This window comes from Falco rusticolus, chromosome 6 (assembly GCF_015220075.1).
Source record: "Falco rusticolus isolate bFalRus1 chromosome 6, bFalRus1.pri, whole genome shotgun sequence".
In the NCBI taxonomy this organism is placed as follows: domain Eukaryota; kingdom Metazoa; phylum Chordata; class Aves; order Falconiformes; family Falconidae; genus Falco; species Falco rusticolus.
The window spans coordinates 36469251-36497162 of NC_051192.1; the positions used below are offsets into that span (position 1 = coordinate 36469251).

At 42.3% G+C, this 27912-nt stretch overlaps 1 protein-coding gene across 5 annotated transcripts; it reads right to left on the bottom strand.

Annotated features, from left to right (window-relative positions):
• Window positions 1-5922: 5922 nt before the first annotated feature.
• On the bottom strand, window positions 5923-27492 carry VNN1 (vanin 1). Of its 5 annotated transcripts, XM_037393033.1 has the most exons (9): window positions 27313-27492; window positions 25260-25491; window positions 25029-25159; window positions 22991-23183; window positions 21504-21530; window positions 9968-10232; window positions 8606-8979; window positions 8269-8439; window positions 5923-6932 (listed from the first exon to the last, which is right to left on the bottom strand). In XM_037393033.1, exons 2-9 carry the CDS (start codon window positions 25470-25472, stop codon window positions 6813-6815), a joined length of 1494 nt encoding a protein of 497 aa, XP_037248930.1. In that variant the 5' UTR covers window positions 25473-25491; window positions 27313-27492; the 3' UTR covers window positions 5923-6812. The 5 variants fall into 5 exon arrangements, with proteins under 5 accessions (XP_037248930.1, XP_037248929.1, XP_037248926.1 ...); XM_037393032.1 differs by lacking the exons at window positions 21504-21530; window positions 22991-23183; window positions 25029-25159; window positions 25260-25491; window positions 27313-27492 and adding exons at window positions 10837-11029; window positions 12092-12222; window positions 12323-12554; window positions 14466-14593 and having other exon boundaries at window positions 9968-10259; XM_037393029.1 differs by lacking the exons at window positions 5923-6932; window positions 8269-8439; window positions 8606-8979; window positions 9968-10232 and adding exons at window positions 16985-17488; window positions 17736-17906; window positions 19676-20049 and having other exon boundaries at window positions 21239-21530.
• Between the last annotated feature and the right edge of the window lie 420 nt (window positions 27493-27912).

Below are 27912 nucleotides of genomic sequence, written 5' to 3' on the forward strand. Positions count from 1 at the left end.
CTACTCTACTGGAAACCACTGAATCATTACAGATAGTCTCAGAAAGTCTTCAACAAAATGAATGTTTAAGCCTGTTGCTAGGTAATGATGATTGATCAAACTTAACCTTTTTTTTTTTTTTTTTATAGCTGTAGTCCTTAAAACATGCAGCCATCTGATACTCTTGAGGTATAGCTGACATCTGTTATGAAAGGCACCACATGTGTATTTTTACCCACACCTGCCAAAAGCTTTCTGTCTTTCAGTCTAGCTACCAGGAAGTACATCGCTGTCCATTAATGATCTTGTGTTTACAGCTTGTTCTTCCCTTTTATATCTCAGTGTCAGGTATATTTGATTTAGACTTAAGCAAGCATAATTCTTCTCTTGAATAATAAGTTTCCGCAAATTAATTATAATGTGTTTTCACAATTTTGATATGCTAGCTATTGCAGCCAACTCAGCGTAAGAACATCTCTCAGAAAACTGGAGAAGGCAACTACTAACCAAGTAGGGGATAGGAAGAAAACAAAGGTTTGTTCATATTTGAAAATTTTTTTCTACAGTTTGTCAGCTGGATGACAAACCAAGATACTGTTTTTTTTACAGGGAGAGCACACCTAACTTCTGATAGGGTAGGACCTTTACAGATTACTGTCTCTATAATCTCTCCTGGGCAGAGTTGTTAACTTCCAGCTTCAACCAAACCCTGTCAAGTGGTGTGAGAGCCTCCATGCACAGCACACTATAAAAAACACAGAATACGACTGTTTGAATTCATAACTAGATGCAGAACATCTCTGTCTCTGCACATGCACAATCAGCAGATGCAAACTGATGTACCACCACTGATTTTAGCAATAGTACAAAAAAGTCACTGCCCCCATTTGACTTCATTGGACCTCAATGAAAAGAGCATTAAGTCAAGATTTCTGGCTCTCAGTGGAGATAAAATGAAAAAAAGAAAAGAAGAAATTTAGGTATTAGATAGCAGCATTTAGCCAGCACAGTAATAAAGGCTATATGAAAAACTCAGAAAGGTCTCTTCACAAGTATGGGGGAGTGTATCCTAGAGTCAGTAAGTAATTTAGCAATGACATAGACATAAAGTTCATTGTACTCTCTTTGCCTAACCTTACGGAGTTGATGCTAATGCATTTAAACTGCTTGTTGCTATCATATTTTGCCTGAGATTTTCATAAATCTTGCAGATTGAGGTTTAAATTTTTCCAAAACCATTTGTAAATTTGATATGAATTACCAAGAAAGTTGTGCCTGAAAAAACCCAATGTCTATTCCTAAAAGAACCCCAAAACTATAACTGAATAGTCCTTTTTTAGTGCACAAAACCCAGTATCAAATGGCTGGAAAACACAGCGAAGTGAGTTGTAGAATAGAAAAATAACCATCCTATAAAAACTGACCTTAATGTTTCCATGTATTTGACTTTGATAAATTCAAGTATGTCTCATACTCCTAACACTCATTTAGAAGCAAATGTTCACAAATTTCTGTTACAGATGTCATCACTCAATCTTGAGGATTACCTCTAAGGTACTGTTGTGGGGATTTTTTTGTGTGTATGAAGTTTTATGTTATTATGTTTTGCAGTTTGTGAGCTGTGCAACCGACTGTATGCAAATACTTATTCTCCTTTTTTTCTGAAAAGGGCTCTCCTAAAGATTCTCTATTTTTTCTGACATTAAAAGATATTACTGCTTCCTATGTTCCATGCTGTTCTTGCATCCTGAGACCATCACAGTTACTAGACTATGCGTTCAACAAAATTAACATTAGAAGCAGCAAATGAAGATGGATAGGTAAAGTTAAAATTATGTATTTATAATGCACTACTTACATTGTACATACTTGTAGTGGAAATTCACTGCTGCCATGAGAATATCTGAACAGACAATAGAGTATTTCACTTACAACTTTATAGTAATGAATAGCTACAAGAAACATTTTAATACTTTCACAGGGAGGCTACAAGTGCTTCTGCTAATTCATTCTTTTCTAAACTGTAAGAGAAATTAACATATTGTCAATATGCTAAATTTTGTTTCACCAAGACTCTTCATTTCTAGCTGTGCCTGACCTACAGGTAGGCAACACTAGTAATGCTGTTATGATCATCCGTGGCTTCAGTAGCAGGTACTGTTTACAGCATCAAGAGATTAATTTTTAGAAGGTATGCTGGAATTATTTCTCTGTTGGGTTCCATGACATCTCATAGTCCATCACAAGCCACTGAGAAGTATTCCTGTATTAGCTGTTGTAAGACTTACAGTAATTGCTGCTGTCTTTATTGGCCTGTGCAAGTTATTCCTCTTTTTCAGCTTTCCTGCCCTGATGGCAGACAGTGACATTGCAAACACTGTCTGGATGAGGTGGGGTTAAAATTTGGTTCTTGGTTAATTAGAAATGTATGAATTCATCAACTCAAACTCAGGTCATGGGCATTCTGCCTATCACTCACTCTATGACTGATTCAGTGTACCTAGGAACAGTGTCCCATACTGCTAGTAATTCACCTATGGTAACACAAGTTGTTTATAAACATTTAGTATTGTGTTATTGGGTCTAACAGCTGCAAATCACTGACTGCACCTTGCTGTTCTACAGTATTTAATGGATAAATTGAGGTTATGATGACTAAAATATGCATACAAGGATGTGGCTGTAGTGTCCTGCTCTCTTTAAAAGAAAAACAGATTAAGATTCTGACACTGGTTTTGCTCAAGGACTGCTTGCTTTAATTCAATATGTACAATAAAGTACATTTGATTTTATTCCGAGTTAAAGTTTACCTAAAGTTGTTACCAGTCTTAAGTCAGCTGTAACTTTTAGATCATACCTTTCTTTCTTAACATGGTATTTTTCTATCTTCGTCTGAAGCTTTGCACCAATAAAAACTATTAAGGTGTTGTTTTTCTCTCTATGTGGTCAGAAACACCGTGGACAGGTGGGTCTTGTTTGCTTTGGCCAGCATCAACGTACAAGGAAGAAAAATTGATGTGTGAAGAGTAGGCTTTTCCAGCTCAGAAAAGGATGGGATATTAGGATACCATCTGGAGTAGCTTTTGAGGTGGAGTCATTGACGTGAATTACATATAAATTAATCTGATTCTTCTCCTCTGGCATATCTGTCTGAGAGTCAGTAAACACTCCTGTTCTTTCAGAAAATCAAATTCTGTCCCATAAGGAAAATGTAGAAAAGACTTCCCCTGCCTCCCTCCACCCTGCCCCCCAAAGATGAGCTAACATTCTCTCTTTTCTAACTCCCACCTAGCAGATAGGAAAGTAATTGTATAGTCTGTTACTCTTCTGTGAATTCAACAGAAACTGTTCTAGATGAATGTGATTTGCTTTATCTGACATTCATTATCTCTCTGCTTCTGTATTCTGACTATTTCTGTAATTTACATCATTTGAAATTGGCCTTTATTACAAAAACTCACATTTCCTAAAACAACTTCATCTAGTCACTGTGACCACCAAGTTCCTCTGCTGAAGATTTGATTGGTGTTTGCACTCCTTCCAGGGAACTTTTACCCCAAAGCAGGGTTCATGGCTCTTATGCATTAAAATGATGGAGCTATTATGAGATTGCTGCAACAGCCCATGTAACTTCATCCTCTGCTTTACCTTCAGAAATGAGAGAGGGATTAATGAACTCCTCAGTGGTCCATTGTATGGCACCCTCATCACCCTCTCAGGGAGAGGCAAGTGGGCAGCAAATCTTGAAAACTACAGGTCAGCTATTCTTCAGATTTGAGTTTAGTGCAATTTTCAAGAAATCCTGCACTTCTGCACCCCCAATGGGTGAGGCTCAAGAGTCCTTTCCTGGTAGCCTATAAGCTACTTAACTAGCAATATCAATTGTATCAGACCCATTTCCAGCTCTGCTAACCTAAGACAGTCAGCTCTGCATGTATCTGGGAAGTACTCTAAACTTCAGAACTGCCAGCAAGCAACGTGTGAGAGATTTTTATGTTCAATTACTACAGCCTGAATAGTGACAAGGAAGCAGAATGTGGCACAAGGTCTGCCCTTGAATAGAAGAGAAATATTTCTTTAAAATTTAGTTAGCTCCCATGGGGACCAATTTAATTAACACTAATGAACTCTTACTGACTCCTCTGCTAGAGATATTTTTGGGAAAGTTAACCTGACAGGAGAAAGATTAACCTACTAACAATAAACTGTCTACAATTTCATTCAGTCCAGGTCTCCCAACTGTATTCTTCTTCAGGTCCAGAAAGGTTATTATAAATTCCACATCCATTTGGAGTACATTAAATACTCAGCATTTAGAGTACCAGCAACCTGCAAAGTATTTTTTGTTTCCAGAGTGCCACTGATGCATCCGTGAGGTGTTTCTCTCTAAAATGTACTCAGATTCTTCTTTTTTGTGGATTAGCATGTAAAGATATTGATGCCAACCAGTGAAAAAAGATTTTAATCGAGAGTTTTGACTGTTACAACAAAAACAAAGGTCAAATAGTGTTCACATGCCATTCCCGTAGCGGTTCCTCTTTTTTATTTTTTTTTTATTTTTTTTTTCCTTTTCCGTATGAGCAGTTCTAGGCCAGGTAATAAAAGTGTATTTTGCCTGAAGGGCAGCCAAGGGGGAGGAGGAGGTGAGTGGCAGGTTGCGTGAGAAGGAGGTGCGGTGCTGGCTCCATGCCCCATTTTGCAGCTCTTGCAGCACCTGCGAGGTGAGAGGGCTGCAGGAGGCAGCAGCCTTCCTCCAATGGAGCTTTCTCTTTCTTCCAGCCCTACCCGCTGGCCAAGGCCTGAGCTGTCCCAAGGAGCAAGGAAGATTGGAACAGAAAGGTATGAGAGAAGGAGCAAGGAAGACTGGAACAGAAAGGTATGAGAGGTATATCCTCTGGGGTGGAGGAAAAAAGCAGGGTTCAGGGGCAACAGAGAAAATTATGTTTTCAAGTTAAAAACTGTGTTAGGGTCTTTTTCAGTAGTGGAGTTTACAAATCATGGTAGCTTTTGCCTTTCTCAGAGTATTTCCTTGAGCCCTCCCAGGGCAGACAGCTGAGTGAGCAGCACTGAGGATGGATGGGGAAGCACCACAGAGGGGGCCACCTCCAGGACAAAGCTCCTGGCTGCTCTGCTGCAGAGACACCTTCCACCGTACATGCCTGACTGCTGAACCCAGTGCAAATCAACAGACCCGCACAGTCAATAGGGGGACACTGCAGACCTTCATAACCAGCGTGTTCAGTTTCGTTTGCCCTTCCCAAACCATTGCCCATTATGGACGAGGGGCTCCTGGAGGCTACTGGACTGGCTCGGGAAGCAGGCTTAGCTCTCATCCTTCAGTGTGGCCATCTGCCTCTTGAAATTCTGGACCCCATACACACAAAACAGTCACATGGAATTAGTACTGCCACAGGTTGGTCAGAAATCCTCTTGACCAAAGCCCTCTCTGATGGAAGACTAGTCTGGATTACAAGAAGTCAGGTGAGAAAAGTGAGGTGCTGGACAAGGCACCAGCAAGCACAGCCTGGAGGCCCTGCCTTTCTTGAATAACTGCTCCCACGCGGTACAGTCCCTCCCCTGCACACAAGCTCAGCTGTTTTCTTTCCAGGATGAAACATGTCCCGGAAGGAGCCTCCGAAGTTGTTGCTGAGCAGCAGCAGCACATAGGAAAACAGAAATTATGTGATTTCAGCATCTTTTGGACAACATACATTGGGCTGGGGGTGGTGGGTGGTGGTTGTGGGGAAGCCACAGAGTGTTCCTTACATGCCACATTTAGCACAGCTCAGTGCTAAGCATGGTGCAGGCTGTAAGCCAGTGATGTGAAAGGCCGTAGACGCAAAAGTCTGTGTGACAAGCACTGAGTCAGGGACCACTCCAAAGCACATGTGGTGCAAATGAGGCCCATTTGCTGCAGAACACGATAGAAATCAGACCCAGGACTGCCAGGTTTTACATTCGCATTTATCATTATAGAAGTCCCAAATAATGCCCGTCTCACACTACATGGTAGTACATGTTTCAGGTACTACAACATTACCTATTTCCTATGTTTTCACAGTTTTGAAGACATTTTCCAAATACCCAGAAGAAAGTGTTGGCATGCTATGTTTATATGGTTAAATCTGATCTGAAATGCATTAGACACTGCATACATCTCCAATGCACAAAGTGGTGGAAGCTCAGAGAAATTACAGAACTGAAGATGCTTTATGGGGCTCAGCCAAACTCAGCGCCTGTGTGGGTTGTGGAGGGCCACCTTCTCTCTCTAAGGCTGTACCTAAAACCACTTTAAATTTGGGTTTCTCTTCATTGTACAGTCCTTTGGTCAGAATGGAGCCAAGGCCCACCGAGTATTAGGAAGGCCCTATTGATTGATGTGTAAGGGCTAAGAAACACAGACACTTAGTGGTCCTACAGTCTGAAAAACAGGAAGGGGCAAAAGGGACAAAAGCTTCCTTGGGGAAGATTTTTTTTTTCTGCAGCAAACTGGCAAACTTCACATTTCACACATTTCAGTATCAACCTTCTTTCTAGTGTTATTCTGGCAATCTACATGATATCTTTGGGGGAAACATTTATAATTAAGGATTTCATGTGACAGAGCATTCATGCAAAAAAATAATTGCAGTGGTTCAAGTGCTATTATACATCACAAGGTGAAACACATCGCTTTCCCCTAAATAAACCCAACCACCATGGCTGCTGGGCAGAAGTGCAAGATTGCAGAACAGGAATGATACAGGATAACTGCAATGGTTCATGAGGAGGTGGATCACTGCAGGAAATTCACCTCCTGTCTATGGTGGGTGTGTAACACCTAAGGAGTTACATTACTGGGAGGTTCGCAGAGGGTGTGGCAGGTCCTTTTCGTAAAGCCTTCCAAAAAGGGTCACTGTTATGAGTGGTTTCGATGTGCCATGCTTACTTTTCAAACGTCCGTCACATAGCACCTAGTTGAAAAGAGAAAGAATGGCACCAATAGTCAGCTTACAGAGTTGCAATATTGCATGGTACAGAAAGGATAGGTCTTAGATGTTGAATATTTTGATGCAGCTCTTTTAAAAGACAATCTTGAGAATGAAACAAACCAGAACTGTCTCTGGCTTTGCCATAGCTTTCTACATTTCCTTGGACCTGAGGGTCTTTAAAGCTTCTTCCAGCTTTATCTTTGGAAAAAAAACCCAAAACATTTTCTCAACATCATAAGAAGGTAAGAGTGAGAATAACTGATTTGTAAGGTTCTCATTAGTTACTCATGCATGTCAATGAAGGTTATATACATATCTAGGACAGTAATTTGAAAAGTTTTTTGATTTGTAGATGCCAAAAGGATTTCCAGATAGAAGTAGAGAATTTCAAGCTACTGGCCATATGTTGCTTTTCTTAATTACATTCTCTAGACCAATTTGAAATCAGTGTTGTTCATAGACTGTGAACACCTGCAACATTTAAGAGCCTTTGTGACAAAAAAAAAGCGTGTATTTTCTTAAGAAAATGTAAAACATTTTTTTTAAATTAGACCATGATCATATTTTAGCATACCATTAAATACTTTGATCTATATGCTTTTACAGAAGTGCCATTCGAAACAAGTATGTAGGATGAGCAATGCTTTTCCATTCTCTACCTTTTAAAAAAGTCACTCTTGTTTCCCCTAAAAATTATCAAGTCTTTTTCACTGTCTTCATTGTCTCTTGTAAGTTATTAAATACCTCTTCCAAATAAATTATTATTTCATCTAGCCTCTTATCTAAATCTAAGATATATGAATCTATAAATATGTTATAAACTAAGGTTTATGAATGAAAACATATTTTAGCAAAAATATATTATGAAGTTTCAAATAAAAAACAATAAACCCTACAAACCCTGCAAAAATCCCTTTTAACATTTTTAACTGCATAGGATCTCTGCTCATGCATGATACTCAATAGTAATTTTTCTTGCTTGGACAATTTCTCAGAGTATTTGATTTCTTTGTCTCTTAAAATGCCCATCAGCAGAGACCTGTACAAAATAACTCCTTGAAAGCTTCTATTTATCGACTTTGGACCTGAAGTCAAAAGGCGTATTTGCTAAAGAAAACATTGAAGAGATTCTTGACCTTAGCATTTATATGTTCTCATCAGTAAGGATTAATTCAGTCCATGCATTTCAATGTCCCCTTGAGTTATGGTCTGCAGAACCAAAGAATGTGGTTCTTGGATACGACTTTGCTGCTATACCAGTGTCCAGCACCACAGTCTGGAAAACCTTGTGTCAAACAGATCCAGGGTGTCCCATTACCTCAAACTCCCCAGGGGCCAGCTGCACCCCGCTGTACAAGACTTCTGGAAAGACGTAATTGGTGCCAAACGTGCCGCTGAGGGAGAACATCTCAAACTTGGTCTGAGCCGTCTCCACGGGCTGCCCGCATGTGTTCCGGTCCGTGCTCTTGCACTTGAGCAGCGTGCATATCTGCAGGGAGGAGGATACAGAAAGGCAAAACACCGCTAAGCTTTCAACAGTCAAGAGCTGGATTTGATAGCAAGAAAAGTTCTCATGATGCAGTTAATGGACAAGTGCTTTGGGGTGGTTAGGATGTAGGTATATACAAACCACACACCCCTACAAAACCAATTACCTGCCAATGGTATTTTATGAGAGAACCGTGAAGCCCATCAAATGCACCCAGGACATAAACTTCATCTTTGCTCTTGTTTGACATCTGATAGACCAAATGACAGCAGAGGTCTCCTTGGCAAACTGTGTGATTTCCAGCTTTGAGCCTGAGTTCACTGAAAGTGAATATATCCCGCCGGACAGCTCCCAGAAAAGTGTCTTTTTCTTCTGGAAATTTCTTGATGCTTGTGGCATATGAGCTCCAGTTGATGGTAGGGGGGTAGGTGGGGGAAAGACGGGGGCGTGCGCTCAGTTCTGCTAGCAGGAGACGTCCTTCCTCAGTCTCGCTGTCGTAATGGTAGGCGGCCGGTCCTTCTGGCGTGAACAGCCCACTGCCTGCCAAGGACACCCACCAGCCCTCCATCAGCTGGCACCCGGGGGCACGGCTTAGCAGGGAGGCCAGCCGCCCTCCATGCCAAACTGGAGGGCTTTGTCGGTGATGCTATTTTCAGTCACCATGTTACGGAGAATATTGGAAGAATTTTAAAGCACAGACCCACTAAAACACCCATCAGAGTTTAAAAACATGTCCTAAACTTCACAGGTTTTATGCTTTCCTGGATCCTGAATCTGAGCCTTAAATGGCAATTTGACACGTGACCATCTTTTTTTTTTTTAGAACTTAGGTTCATTTAAATATAAATCAGAGCACTAAGAGTGGCATATTTGCCAAAGAAGGAAACCATGGGGGTAATTATGTTTCATGGAAGGAAACACAGGGCTGTTGCCTAAACTCAGCTCAATCTATTTAAGGCGGGCAAAAACGTTCCTTTGCAGCCTTCACTTTGGCTTCAGGGGAGAGTTACATCAGCTACAGCAATGTTTTCTCAGTTTACAGGGGGAAAAATGGCAGTTAATATTCATATCAAACAAAAACATAAATTTTCTTTAATTCTTCAGCAGCCACAGAAACCTGAAAATGTTTTATTCAGTATAAAAGAGGAATCCTCCTTTCGGTTTTAGGTTATTAAGTGCTGTTTAAAACATTTTTTCTCCATTTGACTGTTGATTGACTTTTAAACAAAAAATGGTGCTTCTAAACAAGAGGAGGAAAATTTAGGTCAAAATTTGTCCTATTTTTGAAATAAATTTTCACTTTTAAATCATCAAAATTTCATGTCATGGACTTTCTAATTTTACCTTTCCCAGTACCTTCAACATTTTCTTGCCTGAAGCTGTTTGCTACATTCAATACAACATCAAGAAGATATTTTATCTGAATGAAATACTATTTTCCAGAGACTTCACTATTTGTGAAACATTTCTATCTGCTTCTGAATTCAATACTCTGACGATAATTTCCCTTTTCCCAAATGCAACTCACCTGTCATTGCAAAGTTGGTGTTGTGAGTATTTGCTGAAAGTAAATTGACACCCATGCCCATAGCCCAGGCAGAGTGAAACTCAACCGCAGTCAGAAACGGCAGGACGTTCATCCAAGCTGTCGGGAAGAGCACGGTGTCCACCTGCAACTCACTCACCAGGACCACGGCAGGCTCACGGAAAAGGATGTCAAAGCAAGTGAAAATGCCAAACTTCCCAAAGGGGGTCTCAAAGGTGATGGCTTCTGGCTCTTTGGGGTAATTAAACTGAGTTTCTCTTCTAAACAGATTGTACTGCAGGTGAAGAAAATGGCATCTCAGAAACCAAAAATAAGGCAAGATTATGAACAGCTACTTTTAGGCTTTAAGGCAAAGCTGGGTGTTGAGATACTTAAGCTGACCAACACAGTGGGTTTGCATCCATCCAGCCAACCCTCTCTCTCTGTGAAACAGGGTGGCTGTGCCCCAGCTGCCTCCTGGAAGTGATGTCTAGTCAATACTAACTGCTAAACCTTGCCAAGGTATCCCCTGAAAATGCATTATCTGGCTTGGATAAAACTGTACCGAGGACCAGCTAATATTTATGAGTATGGAAAATATTGTCACTGATTATTTCCCATTTACTATCATAAATGTAGCCCATAGGTGTTTGGTATCCAGCATGCGCTCTGCGGCTGCAGTGCTCCTGGGATTAATGCCTGATCAAACAAACACTTGCCTGCTTTTCCTTCTAGCCATAAGAACCTTGCATTAGAACATCCTGGAATGGTTGACACTCTACAGTAATGTAAAATTATTGTATAAACCAGCTGAAATCGGTACCAGAGATAAAAAATATACTGATAATGCTGATGCTGAAGGGCCTCCTTACCTTGTGGTAACGAGCCACTAGTTTCCCCTCTGGGTCAAAGACGACATCAGTATTGTACTGATAGCGACCATCACTTGGGCAGCCAGGATCACTGGAGTTACACGGCTTCTTGTCCCCAATGTTTGCAGCCACATAGATGGAGTTATTCCTGGCCATGCAGCTGAGGCGTTCCTGCACTGGTGCTGGACCATATCTAATGCATTTTTGGTGAAAGAAAAAAACCCAAATAATTTTACAAGTTTAAGTTCAGATATTGAAGAAATGCATTCAAAATTACTATTCTGAGTGCAAATCTCCAGGTCCTGAAAAAGGGCTAGATCAAATCATAGTTTCTGTTCATTTTCTTCTCTGTTCATAGCATATTTTTTTAATTGCTGGTCTCTTTTATCTTTAAAAAATGGTCTCCCTGTGTTCCTATTTCCCACGCCCTTAACAATGTTACGTTATTTTCTGCGTGGATATAATACCCAGCTAAGACACATACAATGATATGGACAGCTTCAGAAAACAAGGGAGAGAATAAAATGGTATACTGGCATAAACGTAAAATAACATTAAAATATTTTTTCAGCCAGATCCAAGCCTTGTTTCCAAAAGACTATTTTAGCCTTTGTTAAGACTCGGTGCTCATAAGCCTTTAGTAAAATGTGGCCACAGCATTTACAGAACTTAAGACCCCTGAAAACCAGCTTCGCAAAGCCTCAGAAGGGAATAAAAATCCCCTTAGACCCGAACTTGGCCCTCTTGTGTCCCCTGCTGGCAAACATTTAGAGCAGCCCTGTGTAATACAGCAGACTGTTAGTGGCTGGATTTCTAAAAGTCAGGCTTCTTTCGGTTCTAGATAAATATTCTGTGCAACTTGGTTTAGAAATGACCCAGCCAAATGAGCCGAGGGCTGAAGCACTTTGTGTAATCTGTGCATCTGACATGATAATAAACTAGCTTATACTTACAGAAGATTTTCACAATTGATCTGAAATGATAAAGTTTACATGTTTTAAAAATACTGATTTTGCCCAGAATTTCCTCATTTTCCTCTTTTTGCAACTTTTAAAGTGGGACTGTCGCAATACTTTTCCCTTACATATTCCCATCCCATTTAATTAAGAGTTCTTTTTGATGCATCTCATTCTATGACACTTGGGATTTCTAATAGAATAAAAAATTTAGCAGTCCTTAGGTGTTTATTGGGAGCAGCTCATGACTGCATGAGACACTGGCTTGGAACCACATCAATCACTGCAGAAGAAATCACCTTGTGGGGTCGGTGCAAGGAATCCAGTTCACCGCTGGATCAGGGATATCCTCCAGGTAGGGGTAGATGGTTTCTCTCGTGAAAAGCCAGCCGTAAATGCCATCTTCAGGAGTCACAATGATGTGGGCGCCCTGACACAACAGGCTCCGTTAAGAATTCACCCATCAGCAGATAACCAGGAGGGACAGTGGGAGAAGAAAACATTAGCAACGCTCACAATACACCTAGTACCTGCTGGGTGGCTTCCTTGATGGCTCCTTCCAAGACATCCATGTTTCTGTTCATCAGGGCCAAAGCTTCGTCGGGAGAAACAGGCTCATCAGTGACATCTGGCAGGATGACCGCGTGCTCATAGACGGCTGCAATGAAGGTGTCGGAGGCAAGGGCCTGAAGGGCTGCGAGTACAAGCACTGCAGCGTGCAGGAGAGGCTGGGACGGGAGCATGGCTGGTGCCTCACAGCTCCTGGTTTGAACAGAGGGATTAAAACCCGGGTAGAAATAGGAGGAGTAAAGGCTAATAAGTTTGCTTTGGAAATAATCTTCTGTTGAGTAATCTGTAAAGGTGCAGTATCGTTCTGCCAACAATCAGGATGTTTATTTATAGTAAGAAGTCAAAGAAACGTTTCTAGGAATTGGACCTGGTTTCCAGTTTGAAATGCTGTAAATAACAGGTGAACAAAAGGCTAAGAGAGCGTGTCAGAAGCAATGCTGATCTACAAGGAGCTCTGCGGAAGAGGCGCTTCCAAACCCATCTCGAGGTGAACCCAGACTCCCCTGGTCAGGGCACACTATTCCATATAACCTTACTGCATGTGGCTGGATCAATTAAAAATTTAGCCAGTGCTGAAGGCAGATCACCTGCATGAAGTACAGCCCTCATGCCTCAGAGTGCAGCTGATCCACCTATGTGTATGAGGCATGCAGTCCTGCCGTGCCTCCTGCCTTTGGCCAATGGATTACTATAGTTGTAGCAGCTGCCCTGAGAGTGTCCTCCCTCCCAGGCTCATATCGCTGTATAAACTAACCCTTGAACTGTGCTGATCTCTTTGCCTAGGGCTAACATCCTTGCTTTTTTGTGAGAAAGAATTAAAACAACAGTTTGGGGGTTTTTACTGTTTTTGTTACAAAAGTCACTTTATGCACAATAAGCCATTTGAAATCACTCATACCCATACAAAGCAGGTTTTTTTCTCATGGAAAGCAATTTTTGCATAGTATTTTGGAAATAGAATATACCTGATATAGTTTCAGGTGCTTCATAAAAAAACCTTTGTTAGAACTTGTGGAGTGTCTATAAGGGTGAAGGGACATGACCTGGCTAAACGTTTACCACACAGTAAAAACCAAAGAAAATATTCTTCATCCTGACAGTATCTTCCTCTTCGCTATGCACTTTCACCCAGAAGTTTTATTTTTCTCCATCATCATCAAGGCCTCCTCAGGAGAAACTGGCACTTCAGTGATTCTATGATTCTAAGACCATGCTGTACTCATATGCCAGGTCACAGGCTTCCAGAGCAGGCAGCACCAAAAGCACAGCAGAGGCATAGGCTTTAGGAAGACCCATGGCTGGAGCAACCAAGTCACCCAAGGAGATGTCAGGGGCAAGCAAAGATGGGGGCCTTAAAAGGGAAAGTCTTGCATGAAACCTGGGAATTCCCCAGAGTGGCAGAAAGCCAACACCTGGGGATGCAATCACCCTGCCCGGAAAGTCTCACCCTGCCCGGAAAGTCTCACCCTGCCTGGAAAGTCTCACAAGTGTCAAAGGCAAGAGAGCTGCCAGCATTGAGCAATTCTGCCTTACACCACTGGCAGAGAAGTCATGGCGAAGTCACCGCTGTGCTGCAGCTGAAGAAACACATCACCTGCCAGATCTGCAAATAATGATTCAGGTGTGGCATGGCTGTAGTAATGCAGTTCAAGGCAAGCCCAGGTCACAGCAGGAAAACAAGCCAGAATTTGTGAAATCTCTGCACAGACCAGCACAGCCACATTCCTGCCCAAAGCCGAGGGCACGGGCTGCAGGAGGCAGGCAGCCCTTCCCCAGCTTGGTGCTGCCGCATGGGCACTGCCTGGGCCACCCCAGCTCAGCATAGCACCAGCTCAGAGTTGCAGGGCCTTTGGGGGCTGCTCCTCATTGCAGGGGGCTGCCAGGAGCAAACCTGTTCAGCACACCACACAGTAGCTGAGCTCTAAAGATCTTTTGTCCCCAAAGGTGTTCGTTGGAAAAGCATCGTGAATGGGAGCCGCAATTTCTAAATCTCACATATTGCAACCTGCTTTCTTATGTCTACGGATCACTCCAGCAGAAATCTTGAAACTATAGCTGCACATGCACAAAAACCACTTGTATCTAGTTGCCCAGGTTTCTTACCTTCTTTGGTTCTGAGGTCAGCTGTCAGGTAACGAAACGCTTTTTTACTGCATTTCCTTCAGAGAAGTATGAATTGTTATCGGTGGTTACACACAGGCTTGTCTTTATGCAGACTGAGTTGCTATGTGGATAATGGGTAGATTTGCATCAGATTACGTTCTGTATGCTTGACTCACTTGACACAATAACACATTTCACAACGATATATGTTACACAATCTTTGTAGCAAAAAGAGTTTAGTGTCATGATGGCTTATGCCAGTCTTCTATAGGAAAATACTCAACATGCAAATATACCTAAAGTACAATAGCCTTGAACTGAATCCTGAATTCAAGATACTCACCAGATTCAGGGCTGGGATCACACACTACTTGCACACACATTCCCTCAGCCAGAGGACTAGTATCAGCAGTGAACAAACCTGAAGGAGCCGCGCCTCAGCTCTGAGACTGGCTCTGCATTCCTGCTGGAGCCCTTCTGCATTGCAAGAGCAGACCTTCCATGCCATAGCCTCCCTTAAAGCCAGATCCTTTCCCTGAGAGAGTTGCAGTATCACCCACCAGGTTCCCAGGGAACAAGTACAGTGTCTGCACTGAGTCTGTACCCATGGGAAGAGGATCACACTGGATAATGCCTCGCCGTACTGCGGTCAGTCTGCAGTCAGACAGTAACTGACTCCCAACAGTGAACAAGGTTTTAAGAATGCGTAGCTCTCGCAGCAGTGAAGTTGATCTTCCATGAGTCAGAGTACATTCTCTGGGGCTTTTGATAAATATTGTTGTGTTAGACATGATGCTAATGTCACATGTGAGTACCTATTTACATTTGAAAACAGAAAAGGTCATATGGTGACATCATGCATAATCAGTGCTGGAGTTGGGATAGTATTTGCACTCCCAGCATCTCACCAGTTCCATAACAGAGGTACATGGGACTGAGGATCTTGACAACACCATGAGAGCACTGAGACCAGGAATGGTGCCAGTGTGGGGAAAAGGAAAGATAAATTAAACTAACAGCAGTTTCTGACTACTCTTAAAGACACAGCCACAAACATGCACATCTTTATACGCTGATATGCTGAAGGAAGGTCACTAGGGTCCGGCAGCAGCAACAAAGCACAGGTTGCTGGGGGAGAAGAGGAAGCAAAGATGTCAAGAGTGTCTTCTCACCAGGAGTAGCTGGTCTTAAGTAGAAATCTGAACCCCCTAATCCCTACAGCAAATTCATTTGCAGGGCAGCACCACCCAGCATTATCATGAAGAAGCAAAGGAAAAGCCTTATTTCACATACGTTGGTGTTATATGACCAGAAAGAAATCAAGAAGATGGGAGGAAGAGCTGCTATATGATACAAGGCCACTCAGTGATATCTTTACTGGCTGCAAACAGTTCAGCACTGAAAAGCATCCAGTGAGTGCAGCCAGCAGGTGTTGACAAGCTGATGTTTAGAACTGGCAAGCAAAATATTTCAGTTCGAAGTTTTGCTTCAACAGAGATTTCAATCAAATGATAATTCATGTTGGGTTCTGACCAAGAAGTGGTGGCAGGTTTTGTTTCAGGGTTGGTTCTTTGATTGGAGTCCTTGCTCAGTCTCCATGATGCACTATTTTGTGTTGCCATGTTGTGTTGAAAATTATTAAATTGATTACTGCTTATGAAAAAGTATTTGTCTTCAATTAGGAATCATTCAACTTGGACGGTGAGCTCAGGAAGCTCAAGGACAACTTTAACGAGCAGGTGGTGTTTGTCCTGAGCCCCCTGAACAAGCAAGATATGAGCAGGACCATCCACACATAAATATTGTGTGCAGCTGTGTCACGTCAGTAACTCCACCACGCTTGGGTGTCTGCCAATGTCCCTGGCATGTGTGAACCTTATGAATCATGAGATACTGCATGCCTGCACTTAGCCTAAACTTACAAGTTTACATACACTAGGTGTGTAAACTATTTTTGTTTTTCACTGAGGATAAAGGCGAGCAAGGTCTGGGACTGGGCAGAAGCCTCACCTACGGGTGGACGCAACATGTAGGAATTTTCCCAGTTACCAAGAGACTCCTGGCACCAGCTGCAGTGAGGCTTCGCAGCCAGAGTGTGGACCTGGAATGGCGTTAAGGTGGTAATTGGTGATGTGTCCTTTTCTTAGTCTCTGTAACGCTTTGCAGTAATGATTTGATGCTTCCCTCCTATTGCTTTTATCATATTGTGCATAATAACCAGTACTGTTTCCTTTTATCATATGGCATGCTATTTTCCTTTATTATATTGTATTATAATAAACTGCATTTATTCTTATATTTAATTTGGAATTCATTTTTGCTTGGTATCCAGTCAATCAGAAAAACACATGTGCCACATGACATGGAGAAATGGCATAATGGCAATAAAACCAAAGCAACACAAATAGAAAAAAATTGTATAAGTGGGGTAAAAGAGCAGACTTGCATAGGTCAGCATAAGTAGTTGTATCAGAGGCAAAGCATTGCTGAGCTTTTTTGCACAGAGCTGCCACAAATCATACCTTTCACTGTTTATTTACTGGTCTCATAATAATCTGCAATTATAAAATATGCTATTTTAATAAGAATGTATCCTCTGGCCCACAATACAGCATTTTTGAGGGCTATAAAAATAAAAATCCAGAAAACAGAGAGAGAACTACAACTGTTTTTTTGCACTAATAAAAGATTACTAATTTTATCATATAAAGATAGATACTTCTCAATAAATGGTAGCAATAAAATAATATTGCTGTGTTATTACTAAACTAAGTACATTGATAAGAAGCTTGTGAAACTATAAATAAGAAACATAGATGGGATTGTTGTAGTAGAGGATGCTGTATCTCATTTGGATACAACATTAATAGTGTACAGCTTCAGTTACGGTAATATCATGGGGAAGCTGATGGTTGTGGGTCTTGTTTCAGATGATCTTTTTCATACCACCGTCCAAAAAGTGTCACAGTGACAACTGGTCTTGTTGGTCTTGTCTTACTTATCAAGCACCCATCATTCAATACCTAATTGAAAAAGGTAAGAGAAGGACATGATTAGAGCAGTACCCATACAAACATGCTAAGAGCTCAGAAAAATGTGATAAAATAGGAAGAAGGTACCTAGAACATATCTCTTACTGAGAACAGTCACTTCATTAGAAGGTATTTAATAGATTTGATTATTCACTATTGGCTGTTTTGAGAGAATTTATCCCATCACCTGCGGAGAACTTAGAACCTAGCATGACACAGCTCCAGGGTGTCCCATTACCTCGAACTCCCCGGGGGCCAGCTGCACCCCGCTGTACAAGACTTCTGGAAAGACGTAATTGGTGCCAAACGTGCCGCTGAGGGAGAACATCTCAAACTTGGTCTGAGCCGTCTCCACGGGCTGCCCGCATGTGTTCCGGTCCATGCTCTTGCACTTGAGCAGCGTGCATATCTGCAGGGAGGAGAAGACAACAACATATTTAGGAAGACAGAAATACTCTGGTAGGAAAGTCTTGTGTCATCAAAGCTAGTGTGTGTCAGAGCACATGACTATCACAGGATCTCTTTCATAATCTTTAAGCAACTTCTTTTTAGTTGTAGCTTATTTTTTCACCCCTTGATCTGACTGGGGGTATTCCAGACCTCCATTGCCTTAGTAGTTAGAAATAACCTGTTTCTGATGTAAAATTCTGCCAGAGCAATTTATTTCATCCCTAAAACCCAGTCCTGTCACTTCCAGTAATTCTTCCAATTGCCAGTTTTCCTGTTTGAAGGTTCCTTTCCCACATGTCTTAGTAAGAAAAGTCTGTGAATGGAAATTTTAGACACATGAAACACAGTCCTCCTCATGGGTACGTTGTTCAACTGTATTCACAGGTTCTCTCACTGGTATTTGTACACGTTGCTAACGACAATTCATTTGACAGCCTGGCAGTCCATGGGAAATCTGAATCTGATGTCCTCTATGCAAACCCTGGTGAATATATGTCTAAGTGATGAAGTTAGCATCCTTTGTTAGAGTTTTGTGTTAGTGGCTGCAGTACATAAAGGCAAGTAGGAACGGCAATGTTTTCCTTTTGTCCGTAAGAGCTCTTTTATCCTGCTGATAAATATTTATGTACATCATGAAGACATATGAAATAGGGCTAACACTCCTGTGAAGATTCAAAGGATGTTGGCTGGTTTTGCTGTCAGGTGATAGAATTTTTCTATGTGTCAGGTATTGGGAGACAGAAGAAGCATATTTGCAAACATCAGAAGTATTATTCATCAGCAAGTATGGTTTTGTGTTGAAATACAAATAAGCTGAGAAGTAAAGAACAAAATTCTCTCAGCACGTTCTGAGGGAATGAAAAAACTACTGAGGGAAAAAGGAAGAGTAAAAATTCCTGTCCTCTAGAAAATTCAGTATTAGTAGAGACGATGTGCTGCTTCCACAATCACTGAAATAAATTTTTCAAGTGAGTTCACCAAGAACTGAATTTATTCAAGCTGCCTTCTTAAATGTATTGGATGAGCTGTTTTCTGGCTAAGACCTCCCCCCATATACGGGAGTCTGTACCAGCTGATAAACAAAGGCCACGCCGACAGACAGAAGTAACTAAAAAAAGAATAATCTGGCACACACATGCTGGGCACAATAACTAAATCAGGAAGGCAAAGAATGTTTTCTAATATGGCTTTAAGCAAATTCAACCAGAATGTAACTCACTGTCTTCTCAAACATTTGATTGAAAGAGAGGAAGAGTGGATTTTTCCTGTGGAAGTCATATGCAATTTCTGTAAATTACATTGCTATGATTTGGGTAATGACAAAAAGTTAACATCTCTATGACTCTAAATTATCAAAGCAACTCATAAAGATAGATATGATAAATTGATTTTTTAACAGGAACTGTTTGATGAAGATTACAGTGATGATTCAGAACACTTACTGCAGATAATCACAAAAGAGGACCTAAATTCAGCCAATATTGCATGCCTAAAAAGGCAGTGAGTGCACTCTGGGATCTTAAAAGAGGTTTAGATACTCTCCACTGTATTTGTTGGACTTAAAGGTAAGCAGGCTTGGAAGTTTCAGCAACTACTTCCCATCGCTAACAAATAGGACACCAGGACTCCAGCATACGAGAAAGTCACTGTCTTTTTCCCACACAGAGCTGAAGGTTTCTCCCTGTAAAGTTTCCTAAAATAAGTAATCCCCCTCCAAAGAATCATTACCTGCAAATAGTATTGTCCTTCAACAACATGAAGCCCATCAAAAGCACCCAGCACATAAACTTCATCTTCTCGTTTCCCCGCCATCTTGTAGCTCAAGTGACAGCAGAGGTCTTTCTGGCAAACGGTGAGATTCCCCTCAGGCTTAGTGAGCTCAGTGAAAGTGAACCGGTCATGGAAGATGAGTCCACTGAAATCACGGTCGTTCAGTGAGAATCTTTTGACGCTCAAAGCATATGAGCTCCAGCTGACAGCAGGTGAGGAGGCAGGAGAAAGGCGAGGGTGCGAATCTAGCTCAGCAATAAGGAGGTGACCATCCCCACTTTTCATATTGTAGTAGTATGTTCTGGCTCCGTCTGGTGCATAAATACCACTCCCTGAGGAGAGTACAATAGTCAGTCCAAAAAGAATTAAAAAAATTCATATTGTGCTTTTAATTGTCCCTACTGCTAGCTTATCCACTATTTTATAAATGTTACAGAAATTTTAGTCTCACCAAAGGTGATCGTTAGCAACGCACTACACAGAGCTCATGTTTTGGCAAAAGATAGCATTTATTTCCCTGCGTGAGGTTTGCTCAGTATAGCCAAAGGCAGAGGATGTTATGTTATGGTTGTGTTTATGGTGTCCCCAGTTCTCTTTTCTCCTGTACACAACAGAGTCAGTTAAGAATTCCTTTCTTCTCGGCTACTCAATGTAAAAGGACCATTTACCAATTGAGACCATCCAAAACACAACACAGGCAAGTATCACAGGACCATTCTGGTGAACACAGGAGATAACAGCTGTCCAGCCCCATTTCACACTGGCTGAGGACTTGCCCCTACATAGGGAATTCACGCCTGACCAGCGCCAAGCAACAGAGGGAAATCAAAGATCTGTCATACCCATCACTGCTGAAAAGCCACCTAAAATGGACAACAAGCAGTGGCCTGTCAGTCATTTCAAATGAGAAGCCTCAAGCCAATACTGTGGTTTCACAGCTCAGTGAAGATACTGGTCTAGCTGAAATATATTATACCATGAGCTAAGCTCTAGAAAATCAGTGCTATGCTCTTATAAAACTCAGGCTTCTTAGCAATGTTAGTGAAACAGGTCTGAAAATTTGTTTTTTTAACACAACTGTGTCAAATATAGCTACAACTAAGTCTTTCATTCGACTAGAATAAATGGAGACATGTATGCAATTTACAAGTATATTTACAGTGTGGCATTCAGTCACGGACTTAGAGGTGGAGAGGAAAAGAGCCTAAGTTTCAGAAGTTTCTACTCAGGTATGAGGGGTAGTAACTTACTAGTTGTTTAGAGGCATTAAAAGAAACAAAAGAAAATCCTAAGAAGCTAGAGTGAAGAAAGGAAAACACCACAAGTTTTGCTGTGCCTTGTATGGCACCAGTAGGAACAGGTTTTGTTGGGTTTAAAATTTGGTAACTAGACTCTTCACCTTGCAGATAAACACATCGTATTCCTCTGCAAAATCACGTTGCAGAACAGGGAATAAAGATTCATGGTTATTTTTCAGTTTTTTTCAGAAAATATTTTTCAGTCAGAGTAAGAATTAATTACCTGTCATTGCCAAGCTGATGTTGTGAGTATTTGCTGAAAGTAAATTGACACCCATGCCCATAGCCCAGGCAGAGTGAAACTCAACTGCAGTCAGAAACGGCAGGACGTTCATCCAAGCTGTCGGGAAGAGCACGGTGTCCACCTGCAACTCACTCACCAGGACCACGGCAGGCTCACGGAAAAGGATGTCGAAGCAAGTGAAAATGCCAAACTTCCCAAAGGGGGTCTCAAAGGTGATGGCTTCTGGCTCTTTGGGGTAATTAAACTGAGTTTCTGACATAAAGAGGTTATACTGTAGGGGAAGGAAAAAAAGAGAAACCAGTTAAAGGCACTGGAATATCCTGGAGTTACTCCCTAAAACTGTTCAGAATGACTGGAGAAGTATTTTGACCTGTGTTTGAAGCCTTCACATGTGGGAAGTCAGGCTAAAATTGTTATGATCAGCGTAGTGCCCAAAAGGTGGCTATCGGGAGACATATTGTCCTGGCATATAGCTAGGAAAGCCACCAGCTATCTGCAGGTTTGTTAGTGACAGCCACCTGCAACCCCCATAAAAATATCATCTCCACTCTCCCCACCTAGATTATAATTCTGGTGACCTGAAAGACACACAGAAGAGAAGTAATGGAAGAGGAGCACGGAGGATCTGGTGCCAAGAGACAGGATTGGCAACCTTGGTTGGAGACGTACAGGACCGGAAGCACGAAGCACCAGCAGGAAGCACAAGACAGTACTGGGAGACTGCAAAGCAGAGAGGAAAACAAAGGCTGTGGTGATGGGGGAAAGGTAGATGATCTCAGCAAAGAGAATAATCTAAGTTTGCAACATTCTCAGCTTTCCAGCATTTTCCTTCTTCCTTCACTTTCATGTTTACTAAAAGAATTCTTTAATCTCCAGGTGGCCTGGACAATAAACATGTGCACCGAGCCAGGAAAGAGGTTCAAGTTTACTGAACTTGTAACTCAACCCCTGGGCCATGCCAGGCTGGCACACAAGGGACCAGCCTATTAGTGTCCCCCTCACTCGGTCTGCTCACAAAGAAGTATCTTGGCATAATCTGGGAAGAACCAGGTGAAATCCTGGGCCTGAAGAACATTAAATAAACAACTGACTTCAGTCTGGCCACATAGGCATGGTATCTGGCACATGGCCGCCAAACAACTTTAACAAAGTTTGCAGGTAGGCACATAAAACTGAAAGAAGATACTTTCATTGGGTGCAAATGTTTCAATGCTCTCATCTCTTTTTACACCTGACTTAGGTCCATGGGTTTTTTCCATGATAAATCCTGCTATGCAAAAACTGTGCTGAATCATAATCGGGAAAAAAATATAGGAAAGAGCCTGTCTTCCTTGAATCAGACTACTCACCTAAGATAAGATGCAGATGAACATTTTAAAATCCTGGAATGGGAAGGGCTAGTCTCTTGAAAACTTGGCACTGAAACCTAAAGCTGCTTAAGCAGCAGGATTTCCAGTAATAGGGTGTTAACAAGCTGAGAAAGTCAACCAAACACATAAGCCACTAAACTGGACCTGAGAAATCATTTTTCATTCTAGTCTTGTTTTGAGAAACATGACAGCAAATGCAAATTTGGAGTCAACACTTCACAGCAAGAGAGAGATTCTTTTAAATTATAAACAGAAGCAAAAATCTGCTGTGGGACAATGACTGGCACATAATTCTCTTGCCAAACTGACACAATTTAGAAGTTGTGGAAAAATAGCTCCTGACTTTCCAAGGCCACTTTACCTTGTGGTAACGAGCCACTAGTTTCCCCTCTGGGTCAAAGACGACATCAGTATTGTACTGATAGCGACGATCACTTGGGCAGCCAGGATCACTGGAGTTACACGGCTTCTTGTCCCCAATGTTTGCAGCCACATAGATGGAGTTATTCCTGGCCATGCAGCTGAGGCGTTCCTGCACTGGTGCTGGACCAAATCTAATGCATTTTAGGGAAAAGAAAAAACAAACAAATAAACCCTATATCTGTATATCTGTTTATATATAAATATATGTATATATATCTGTAAATATCTGTACCGCCAGTGGTGTCCATCACCAGAGTGCTGAGGGCACATGGGCAGCACCTCCGATGCTGCAGTCACAGCAGGGCGGGCAGATACACAAAGTTGCTGCAGCACTCTCTCAGGTTGCTTCCTGCACCTTGGGGTAGGTCCTGGAGCCCTCCCATTGGTGTCAGAGGGCCATGCTGCCCCTGGGCTGCCCGCCAGCACCCCTCCGCACCCAGAACACGCTCTGCAGCAAGCAGATAACCCTAGGGCTGGGAAAGGGAAGGAGAGGAATTGCTGGGCAGAGGAAAAGAATAACTTGGTGTCACACCGGAGAACACCTTAGCGTCTGGCATAACAGCACCTGAGGTATATAGCTCTGGGCTCTCGACACACCAAGCAGCGTTGAGCTGTGGAATAGTACAGCTTATGCAGTCAAGGCAATTAATTTCCTCCCACGGATGGGTGCACACAGTCCCCTAGCCATGGCATGAACAATAGTGGGATACTCAGTTCAAGAAGTGACAGGCCACGTGCCATAAACTGGCAGCACCTCTGAGGCACCCATACCAGGCCTGAAAGAGAGCAGACATACCCCTCCTGTAAGGTGGTGATGCATATGGCTTTGCAATGTGTGCATGGGCCATAGAGGAGGGCCATCATGCAAAATACACATATAGCACCAAGGAATAGGTGATCCCAGGCTGTGATGGCAGACATTATGTTCCCACAAGCCGGCTAATGAAAATGCTGATTTAGAACAGTGAAGAGACACATAGATCACCTTCACAAAAACTAACTGGAATAAAGACCTGCTTAGACATGCTGCCACCCCACACCCCCCATTCACTGACTGTATATTTCAGCTGCTTTTGTCTCAGTAAAAAGTTGCACATCCTGCACTTCTCCCCATTGTGAATCCTCCCCTTGGGACCGTTGAGGAATTACATCCTTGCAGATGTAGTAACATGCAGTAAGCACATCACTGTCGGGCAGGTGCAGCAAGCTGTGGTGAAAAAGGCAGACCACAGCTGTAGTGCCATGGCTGAGCACTTACTGCATGCTGTATGGATCTGAAGTCCAGCACTCAATTATAGGTTAGCTTGTCCCTGCTGGAATATGATGCTTGAATGACAGGTCATGTTCTACAGCACAGAGACTTTAGCAATTCCTACTTCATCCTATCTTAACTGTGAAAAACTAAGATTAAAAGTTTCTGGGTCTGTATCACTGAAAAGTTTGGATTTTGACTACTGACCTCATCACCTCTGTTATTAGCCACTCAGAAACTAGTTCTTGGCTGTCAACAAAAACGGTATGTGTGCTTTTGTTTGAACATTGCATTTGTAAAAACACAAACAAACCAACAAAACAAATAAAAACTAGCATTAAAAATTTACAATCAGTTCTATTCAAAATAGAGTGAAAAAACCTGAAAGCAGAATGAGAAGAAGCATATTCTGGCACCAAAGCTTTTCCAAGTGCAAAAAAAGATGTTTCCTCTACATTCAGTAACCCAAATTTGTATATTGTTTGAATTTCTCTTTTGAGTGTCTAATTCAAAAACCAAGTTGTTTTTATTAACAGGGTTCCCTTGTCAATTAGTCAGGGACATGTTATATATTTTAGCATGTGATTTATCTTCATATGTAAATTTAATTGAAACTTACTGTCATGTCAAAAGCATTAGCAGTCCTTAGGCATTTATTGGGAGCAGCTCATGACTGCATGAGACACTGGCTTGGAACCACATCAATCACTGCAGAAGAAATCACCTTGTGGGGTCGGTGCAAGGAATCCAGTTCACCGCTGGATCAGGGATATCCTCCAGGTAGGGGTAGATGGTTTCTCTCGTGAAAAGCCAGCCGTAAATGCCATCTTCAGGAGTCACAATGATGTGGGCGCCCTGACACAACAGGCTCCGTTAAGAATTCACCCATCAGCAGATAACCAGGAGGGACAGTGGGAGAAGAAAACATTAGCAACGCTCACAATACACCTAGTACCTGCTGGGTGGCTTCCTTGATGGCTCCTTCCAAGACATCCATGTTTCTGTTCATCAGGGCCAAAGCTTCGTCGGGAGAAACAGGCTCATCAGTGACATCTGGCAGGATGACCGCGTGCTCATAGACGGCTGCAATGAAGGTGTCGGAGGCAAGGGCCTGAAGGGCTGCGAGTGCAAGCACTGCAGCGTGCAGGAGAGGCTGGGAGGGGAGCATGGCTGGTGCCTCACAGCTCCTAAAATGGTCTGAGTCACGGACAAACAGTGCAAAAGGAGCATGCATAGAAAAGAAAAGAGGGACAAAATGTAACTTTGAAGGAGGGAGGAAGTGCTAGTCTGTTAAAACATTACCTTGGAATCAAGCATCCCTGGTGACATACGGGAAAGTGTAACAGTAAACAGTAAGGATGTTGCAACTGAACGAGGCTAAGAAACTGGGCAATGCCAAGACTAATTGCACCAATATAAAAATAAATCATTAACCACATGGCTAGAAAGAACCGTCCAGTTTTTCTTCTTACACTTTTCTCCATCATTAATTGCAATAGACTTGCTATCTATGTTGTAATAGACAACTATCTATGTTGGCTCAACTGTGATACGCAGGTGAAAGGTGGATATGTCACCCCTGGAGCTAGTCTTCCGTGAAGTTTGAGTGGTAAAACTGAGGGTCTTAAAAACTGCTTTGGTCTAGTGTCTTCATATTCCCCAGTTCCTATGCAGTTCCTGTCAGTATGTGCAGCTTGCTTCCCTGGATTTCTTTAGATCAAAGTCATCACATTAGCATCTCACTGTACTTAGGTGTAATATACTGAAAATTCCAGCAACAGAACTGTCCCTTGCATTTATTCCAGTGGCTCTCCTAGTCACTTTTGTCTAGCTGTACATCACTTTCTAACAGCCTTCCACCAGAAAATATGCATCTGGAGGGAATGTTTTCCTTTGAAGTCAGGCTGGTAAGTACCTCATTGCCTGGCTGCTGCTAGCCTGAAGCAGAATAGCAGGCTAGTTCACGAGGTGCGGTGGCAAGCCTACTCCTCTGTTCACCTCCCCTGTCCCCAGGACCATGCTGTGTATTGACAGGCCTTAATTTTTAATCTTCAATTCAGTTCACATGCATTTTTTGCTATGACATTTTCCATTTTTTTTACTTTATAGCAGTTGCAGTATTCTCATTTGAAAAGGTTTTCTGAAAAGTGGGAAGCGGAACAGGCTGCATGCCTTCAGGTACAGCAAAGCTGTCTCAGAGAAGACTGAAATGCAGGTGAATGCAAGGACCAGAGAGTTCCCAGCAAAAGTAGCACTGATCGAGGGTTTCAACCATTAAAAACATCAATTTGCATCTGGTGACTTTCACCTCTAATGACTTCTTTACATCCATTACTAGATACAGCATGCTCATTCAGGACCCTTAAATACGAGCCTCTAAAAGGCTGCAATAGAGATTGCAGCAATAATTTAAGTAATGTAGCTTGGAAGCCTTCTCCCTTCCCCCCTGTTTTTCTTACCAAATGAAATATGGACTGAGTCACATTAACCACGACCGGATGTAAGTCTGAAGGAGGAAGCAGTAAATGCTCCCTTGTTTAGCAACAGCTGGGGCAACAGTCAGCCCAGAAAGGTAACTACCCTGGCAGGGCTGAGTGGAAAAAGTTACAAGTGCGGGGCTGGGGTACTGCCCAGCAAAGTTCAAGTCATACTGCCAGGACGGGGGGGGGGGGGGGGGGCGGTCTGTAGTCCACAGGGATGGAGGCATCCCTGACTGCCTCTATCAGCAGGCACCACTGCTACTGCCTGCAGAGCTGGGAGTTCACTCAAGAACAAGGAACTAATGCCAGTCAAACATGCAAACAAACCCACGGAATAAAACTTAACAAAACTACAGTGGACCAGGGCTGCAGGCAATGTAAGAGGAAGAGGAAGTTTATCCTAAAGCTCATGCTGCTTTCCCTTTACTTTTCATGCCTCCATCCTCCCAGTCCACCCTCCCCACCCCTGTATTTCACTCGTCCCAGTCTCTGCTGCTGCCCGATAATGGTGGCAATCTGAGGACTTACTGTTGTGAAACAGGGTGCAATCAGCTCAGCTGTAAAGGTTAGACTTTATATTGCGGTCTTGTTCCTTTCCTTGTGCTAAAAGGCTGCATGGAAGGCTGTTCCTTCAGCAAAGGGTTAGTCGCGCCACGGAGAAGCCCACGCAGGGTCACATCTGCAACCAGGCAATCACTGCAAAGGGGACTGCCGGCAGGGGTGAGGAAATCAGAAGCCGCCCATTTGTAGCAACAACACATAGTACATTACTTAGCTGTAACAGGACACCATGCCCTGGAGCACAGACAAAAATGTAGAAATACTGTAATTTTTCTCCACAAATGAGCATTTTCCATTACTTCTATTATATGAATTGTAGATAGTTATGATTTAATACACTTACAGACTAAAACCTTGTTTTTCCAACATTCACTTTCTTCAAAATCAATGTATTTTGCATCCTGCAAGTCTGGTTTTTTATTATGTTGGCCAGATTAAATGTGAACAAAGTTTTTCTTTCAATACAAGCCTGCAGAACAAGCAACAGAATTAACTGCATAGAAATCTTGGCTGCGCCATGCAAAATAAACCAGTCCGCTTGCTCAGAAAGTACAGTCCGCAGGGTCT